This window comes from Cololabis saira, chromosome 19 (genome assembly GCF_033807715.1).
Source record: "Cololabis saira isolate AMF1-May2022 chromosome 19, fColSai1.1, whole genome shotgun sequence".
NCBI classification, from domain to species: Eukaryota; Metazoa; Chordata; class Actinopteri; order Beloniformes; family Belonidae; genus Cololabis; species Cololabis saira.
The window spans coordinates 21190322-21197531 of NC_084605.1; the positions used below are offsets into that span (position 1 = coordinate 21190322).

General features: G+C 40.7%; 2 protein-coding genes across 6 annotated transcripts in view; one reads left to right on the top strand and one right to left on the bottom strand.

Moving 5' to 3' along the window:
* The window catches only part of si:ch211-250n8.1 (uncharacterized), a 5222-nt gene extending 1559 nt beyond the window's left edge, over positions 1–3663 (top strand). For 2 of the 4 annotated variants that reach the window (XM_061708436.1, XM_061708437.1), the window contains exons 4-17: positions 626–701; positions 803–959; positions 1145–1190; positions 1291–1349; positions 1596–1631; positions 1752–1804; positions 1879–2011; positions 2244–2458; positions 2530–2575; positions 2657–2722; positions 2795–2854; positions 2904–3004; positions 3403–3497; positions 3584–3663. In XM_061708436.1, coding sequence (XP_061564420.1) covers positions 626–701; positions 803–959; positions 1145–1190; positions 1291–1349; positions 1596–1631; positions 1752–1804; positions 1879–2011; positions 2244–2458; positions 2530–2575; positions 2657–2722; positions 2795–2854; positions 2904–3004; positions 3403–3497; positions 3584–3618 — 1178 coding nt within the window. In that variant the 3' untranslated portion in view covers positions 3619–3663. The remainder of the gene's footprint in view (positions 1–625; positions 702–802; positions 960–1144; positions 1191–1290; positions 1350–1595; positions 1632–1751; positions 1805–1878; positions 2012–2243; positions 2459–2529; positions 2576–2656; positions 2723–2794; positions 2855–2903; positions 3005–3402; positions 3498–3583) is intronic. The other 2 variants (XM_061708438.1, XM_061708441.1) reach the window with 2 other exon arrangements.
* A 45-nt stretch (positions 3664–3708) lies between these two features.
* Positions 3709–6970, bottom strand: LOC133419329 (histone H3.3A). 2 transcript variants are annotated; one of them, XM_061708442.1, is made up of 4 exons: positions 6835–6970; positions 5454–5591; positions 4600–4753; positions 3709–4369 (listed from the first exon to the last, which is right to left on the bottom strand). In XM_061708442.1, exons 2-4 carry the CDS (start codon positions 5579–5581, stop codon positions 4241–4243), a joined length of 411 nt encoding a protein of 136 aa, XP_061564426.1. In that variant the 5' UTR covers positions 5582–5591; positions 6835–6970; the 3' UTR covers positions 3709–4240. The 2 variants fall into 2 exon arrangements, with proteins under 2 accessions (XP_061564426.1, XP_061564427.1); XM_061708443.1 differs by lacking the exon at positions 6835–6970 and adding an exon at positions 6240–6322.
* Positions 6971–7210: the final 240 nt, after the last annotated feature.

Below are 7210 nucleotides of genomic sequence, written 5' to 3' on the forward strand. Positions count from 1 at the left end.
TGTCAACCAATTACAAACTACAATCATGTGCTCAGAATCGGACAGGCCGACCTTTGTTGACACTGAAATGCTGTCAACATTCTCCAGTAATTCCTATAATATCTGTCTACCTCATAAACATCCTACCTGCTTTTTTTTGCACTCTTTCTCGTGCTGCACTACTTTTCATTTTTCATTCCAATACTGTTTATATTTTGTAATAATATATATATTTTTTTACTTTTTTTACCCTTTCCTTGCATGTGTGTGTTGAGTGTACTGCTGCTGCACAAAGCGAATTTCCCCATTGAGGGAGAAATAAAGGACGATCTAATCTAATCTAATCGACCCTAAATGAAAATACAAAAAGTGAATTAAAGCACATGTATTTATTTTAAATATTTTCAGTTTATATACACATTGATTGTCTTCAAGTTCTCGCGAGGCTAGTGACAATTCAGTTTGCTGTTTACAAATTATTATATTATAAAACGGGAAAAATACTAATACTGGAGGACGGTGGGAAAGAGGGGTTATATAAAAAATAAAATACAAAAATGCTGTATTTGCCGGGCCAAAACGGGAGACTTGACAGATATGTAAAACAGCAGTTGATCTAAGTGTCTGTTGAAACTCTTCCTTCCAGAGTCGGTGCTGAGTCTGGTGCAGAGAGATTACTGGCATTGCTTCGAGCAGCTGCTCCATCAAGATGCCTGCGGCAGGTAGCAGTGTCTCGCTCAGACTGTGTGATAAGAAACCGCCGCTGCTGGTAATCAGGAAGTGTGTGAAAGCCTGTTTGCCCACTCATGTGCGTGTGTTGCAGGCTGTCTGCTCTGTCCCTGGCCGTGGAGCAGAGCCGGGCCTGCAGGAGGCTGCTCTCGGCCCAGGGCCGGGGCCGCTACCTGCTCAGGCTGGCCCTGGGCCGCAGGACCCTGGCACAGCTGTCCACCCACCTGCTGCACACACCCAGAGTCCTGGAGGTCAGACACACATGCAGACACATTTATTTATTTTATTTATTTTTTTAATTTATCCTTTATTTATCCAGGAAAGTCCCATTGAGATACAATATCTCTTCCGCCAGGGAGTCCTGGTCAGGATTTATATCATAAATGTAGACATTAAATCTTGGAAATGTGATTTACGTTGCTCGTCTCCCCTTCAGTGGTACAGCCCGGTGTCATCCATCCTCAGGAACGAGGAATATGCAGGTAAAGATTCTGGCTTGATCCGCCACTGATATTTTCATCACGACTACAATCTGACACTAAACATCAGCAACGGTCTAGTAACAGAGTCTTTCTTTTCCAGAGCCGTTCATGTCTCTGCTGCTGGTCCTCTCTCACATGGAGTTTAAACTGGACATGGAGGTCAGAAAAACGTTGTGTATATATATATATATATATATATATATATATATATATATATATATATATATATATATATATATACATATATATATATGTATGTATGTGTATATATGTGTGTATATATATATATATATATATATATATATATATATATAAAAGTCCAGGTGCTTTAAAGCCATCGTTCTTTGTAATGTCATTGAACCACAGAACTCTATAATAACATCTATTTCTGTTGTCTGCACACAGAACTGCAGTTTTTTGGATGAGAGCTGGCTCCTCCCAGTAAGACCAGTTACCACTGTTGCATATGTCAAACCATCATTATCGTCATCATTGTTACACGTTTCCTAAAGCTGTCCAAGTTCAGAGGTGTGTGAATGATTGTGTGTCGACTGTTTTTAGGTGTGCGAGCTGTACGAAGTAGTCCCTTGTCGGGAAGTTGGCATAATTCTGAGGTTTGTATGTTCATCTTATTTTTAATGGTTTCATTCTGCAAAGATCTGTCTCACCTGATACGTCATCCTCTCAGGTATCTCAGTGGGCGAGTCTTCGTCCTCAGCTTGGTGCCTGGCGGTCAAGCCCACGTGGACAAGTTCATTTCCCCTGGTGACATCATCGATGACATCAACGGGACCTCGTTGAGGAATTCCAAAAACAGACAGGTGAGGGAAACCTAAAATGTACACTTTTCAATATTGTTATAATCAAACTGTAATTTATTGACTAAAATAAGAAAAAATCAAATAGGTGGTCATAGTAAAGAGTTGTTATATAAAGCTATAGAAGTGGGCAGGAATTTTTTGGTTGGTGTTTTGGACCCGGTGAATGACGTTATGTAACGTTTGGAGTAATCCATTCAACACATTGCTGATGTGTTGTCCACTTTTCTTCCAGGCAGGTGTGGTTCTGTCACGACTGAAGGGCTGCCCCTTATCCATCCGTGTCCTGAGATGGAGGGCCGGGGATGGAACGGTGTATCGGCCCCTCGTCAAGCTCCTGCGGGCCCTGAGGACGGAGAACCCCGACGTGCAGCTCGGTCCCACTCCGTCCAATCACTCAGCCGCCAATGACCAAAAGCACCCGACGTCACAGTGTCTTAAAGAGGGAAGGTGGGTGTGCGTGACAACTTGTATCATCCACCCATGTGAAGTTTTTGAACCTGAACCAAACTGTGTTACAGAATCGTTTACATTGTGGAGTTCCTGGGAAAGGCCAACATAGGAATGGTAATTAGTTTTCCATTGTTTATGTTGAATAATTGTGCAGGAAATTCTGATTAACTTGTTTCCATATGGTCTGATTCTCAGTTTGGAGGCAAAGAAGTGCTGCAGCATGCAATTCCTCAAGTGTTGAATAAAAACCTTCCTATGAAGGTAAACTGTTTCTACACCGTTTGATGTTATGCAAGGCATTTTTTTAATGTTTACCCTTTACTTTTCATGCAGGAAGTACTTTTAGATATGAAGGAAACACATCTGACGTGCGCAGACAGGAACAGTACAATGGTAAGCTAATAGTTCATGAACAGAAATGTTGAAATTCAAGCGTAAATAGTCTATTTTCCTCCAGAAGCTGTTCGAGCATCATTATCCAGAAATTTCATGCGTGGGGAGATATGCCCAGCCAGACTACACGCTTTTTGCCTTCTGTGTGGCGTGAGTACTTATATTTATGGATCTTTAGTATGACAGGTTGGGGAAAGGGAGAGAAAAAAAAAGGGGGGGGGGGGTCACGTGTTGGTCCATTGCAACAACATGCAAGTTATCTTCAGGTACACAGATGATAAAGGGCATATATGTCCGAGAGGTCTTATCAGGAGTCCAACACCAAGTGGGAAATTCACATTGGCCACTATGGAATCAGCAGATAAGCCTGATAAGCCCTTTTTAGCCAAGATGGGCCTCTCATACAAATTTGGGGTCGGTGGTGGGGCCTGGTCAGGCACAAGGGTCACATTAGATTTAATGTACTTGACAAATTCCATTTCCACACATCCAGAACACTTTTTGGGCACAAGTTCAGCAGGATGATGCTTTGACCGTTTCTCTTTTAGAGAGTCTCCAGAAACTCCACAGTCAACCGGGTTTTGCTGTGTGGTGCTCAGAGCTGCCAACATCAAGGAGTGTGAAGATATCATCTGTCGTATTGGTAAGTAGACCATGAAGAGGGGAAAAAATTCCCAAGTACAATTTGTGTGTTTTGCTAACAAATTTCAACATTTCTTCCCCTTACAGCTACTGGTTTCAAACATACCGAATGGTTTGTATAAATTATAAGCTCAATGTCCTGTAAATAAAGGCCTGCCACAATACTCTGCATCAGTTTTTAAATACCAAAGAAAGATATTACACATGCAATATTTTACTCATAAAGACCTTTAATAGAAAGACATGTGACAACATCTCATAAATAGTATTAAATGTAGCTGCCAAGATTTGTGTTGAAAACATGTAAAACACAGCCCAGAAAAATACAGAGGGGAAGGTCTGCAACGCTCCTCGTCACAGAGTACAGAGGATCAACTGAGGTAGCCAATACTCTGACACTGCAGAGAGGTGTACTGAGCAAGACATGCTGGCATGTTATGGCAAAGTTGTAGATGTGTGGAGAAATTCTTGTTTTGAAAGACAACTTCATCCGTTCAGGGAGCCCAACACCCACAATGGACTTGACATGGTCGTTACATTTATCATAATGAGCTAGAGGGATGGGTATGTAGACTATTGACTACCCTTAGTGTAATCAGGCTTGTGGAATGGTTGATTATTGTATTACTCTAAAAATACAAAATTCAAGAGGAAAAAAAAATTATAAAAAGAAAAAATGTCCACAAAAATGGTAAGTATGATAAATAGGGTATTTTGTTTGCAACAACGCAGCCACATGCCTCTTTAGGCTCTCTCTCCCCTTATCCTGCGAGCCAGCTGGATGTCTTTGGGCATGATGGTGACACGTTTTGCGTGGATGGCGCAGAGGTTGGTGTCCTCAAACAAACCCACCAAGTAGGCTTCGCTTGCCTCCTGTTGAGGGGGAAAGAAAAAACAAAAATAAGTTAGCATCACTTGCATGTCTTTGTGAAACTATGAATAAATTAAAGTCAGACATCTTTTTCAATTTTTTTCGTCAATTTTTCATAAAAATACAAGAAATCAAAAGTACGTTTCCCCTCTTGTCCAGCATAAAATAAAAATAGTGCAAACAGATTTAAAATTAAGTTAAATGAGTGAGGCACAGATGATGCCAAAACTACCTGAAGAGCTCCAATGGCAGCACTCTGGAAGCGCAGATCGGTCTTGAAGTCCTGGGCAATCTCCCTCACCAGACGCTGGAAAGGAAGCTTGCGGATGAGCAACTCAGTGGACTTCTGGTAACGACGGATCTCCCTCAAAGCCACAGTTCCAGGCCTGCAATAAAACATTTTTTATAAAAAAAAAATTGCAATAACAGGGTTTATACAGCAATCCTTATGTTCAATTTAATACCTTCAGATTTTTTTTTAAAAACTGTCACAACATTAAGTGTTAATCACGGACCTTTTAACATTAATACAGATTTTGAACTATAGAACACTATACAGAACAGATTTATAGACTCATTGATGTTGACCAGATATTTCACATTTATTTCACTTTGTGAATGACAATAAAATAGACTGCTTAAAATGTAAAAAATAATACCAATTTTAAAAAAATATAATACCTCTGACAGTGAATTTAACACTTTTAATGGCCTTAAATTTGGCAATTTTCATTTATCACCTTTTAAAACCCCGCTGCAACCCTGAATAACCAGCACGGTGCAATATTACACAACACCTTTTCCATCCTTATAATTATTTTTAATGGCAACGCACTTTCTATTTTTAATTTTCTTATCTTTATATGGGTGCTTGACAGTGTTGTGTGTGAGATGGAGATGCCAATTTCCCCAAGGGAACCTCCCAAGGGGGATTAATAAAGTCGTCTGAATATGTATGTATTATCATTTATGTAATATTAATAATCATGTTTATTATTATCATTAATAATAGTATTAACTTTAAAAAAAAAAAAAGATCAGCCATCTCTAAAACTGCTACACAGATAAAGCAGGATTGTCCCTGACCTGTAGCGATGGGGCTTCTTCACGCCCCCGGTGGACGGCGCGCTCTTCCGGGCAGCCTTGGTGGCGAGCTGCTTCCTTGGCGCCTTTCCTCCGGTGGACTTACGGGCCGTCTGCTTGGTACGAGCCATGGCGTGCTTTCTGAAACCAGAGAAACAACTTCACATCACAAATCCCCGCCATTAGGCGCTTAATGCAGCAGAGCCGCGGATGTAAACACGTCCCCATCCCCCCACTACACGGCAAAACACTCCCATAAGCCGTTTTAATAACTAATCTGGAAAGACTCGATGGCCATTAGCGGGATGGTGTTATCCCATGGGTTACATCGTGATAAAACCATGTGTTTAGTCTAGTCTAGTCTAGTCTAGTCTAGTCTAGTCTGAGGCTCATTAGCGCCAAAACAAATGGCGCCCGGTCCGCTTTTTCAGTCTCGCCATTTTCGGTTTCAGCTTCTGCCTGGACTTAAATAAAAAAAAAAAAAAAGGAAAAAAATAGAGCGCCTTTGTTTGTTTTTAACGTTTGGAAATACCAAACGCTGTTTAAGGAAACAATTAGCACGCTACAGTGGCCTGGGTTTCCCTTTTTAAGCGAAACAATCGCCTTTTTGAACCAAGAAGAGGCGGCAGCTCTTCGAGACCCTATTGTTCTATTTTTAGCCAAAGCAAAGGCGAACAAGTCGATAAAACCACACGAAGAGTATTTATACACGACTCATTTAAACTATGACGGGGTTATCACAAACCGTTTATTTTAGGAATTCTGATCATATCAAAAACAAATTGTTACCTTTAGGGTTTTTGTTGATGACTATAAGCTGTCGGCATGCGAGCCTTCCTCTTTTGACGAAGAAACGAACGAGGCCGACTATTTATACCTAGTGTGACGTCATGTTGTAGGCGGAGCAGCCAATGGGATTACAGAACACATCGATTAACCTAATTTTTTGCACGTTTTTTTATTTTTTTGTAAGTTTAATGATTTAATGTTACAAAATCCTTACGAATTGTCTAATCAAATACTCTTTTACAACTTTAGCGAGGATATGACTGAACTTCATTTCCCATAATTCCGCGCTGTATTTATTGTCCTGTTTCTACTGCCGCGTTCCATTTGTCCACGGAAGTCGGAATTTCCCAGTTCCCAGTAGGAATTTTCAACTGGAACGCCCCTCGAAGTGGGATTTCCTACTGGGAAAGTGGGAGAAGCTTCACCACCCCCGAGTTACCATTCCAATATGGCTGCCATTCCCAGTTCCCAGTTCCGATTTCCGAGGTAAATGGAACGCGGCATACTAGTTCCTCTTGCCTTGCCCAAACTATGACAGGATTATCACAAACCGTTTACCTTAGGAATTCTGATCATAGAAAAAACAAATTGTTACCTTTAGGAGTTTTCTTGTTGACAAATCGCTGTCGGCATGCGAACCTTCCTCTCGAAAAACGAGTTTTGACGAAGAAACGAACGAGGCCCAATATATACTTAGTCGTGACGTCATGTTGTAGGCCGAGCAGCCAATGGGATTACAGAACGCAAAGACAACGTCGATTAACCTTATTTTTTTGCACGTTTTTTTACATTTTATATTTTTGCACGTCTAATGTTTTAATTTAATGTTACAGAATCACTACGAATTATCTAATCAAATACTCTTCTACGCCTTAGATATAATATTAGCCAGGATATGAATGAACTTCATTTCCCATAATTCCGTGCTGTATTTATTGTCCTGTTTCTACTACTTCCTCTTGCCTTGCGCA

Coding starts and splice junctions, on each gene's coding strand:
- LOC133419329 (XM_061708442.1), bottom strand. CDS start 5,581: ATGGCTCGTACCAAGCAGACGGCCCGTAAGTCCACCGGAGGAAAGGCG. Junction 4,754..5,453: donor AAGAAGCCCCATCGCTACAG/GTCAGGGACAAT, acceptor GTTTTATTGCAG/GCCTGGAACTGTGGCTTTGA. Junction 4,370..4,599: donor CTGCCATTGGAGCTCTTCAG/GTAGTTTTGGCA, acceptor CCCCCTCAACAG/GAGGCAAGCGAAGCCTACTT.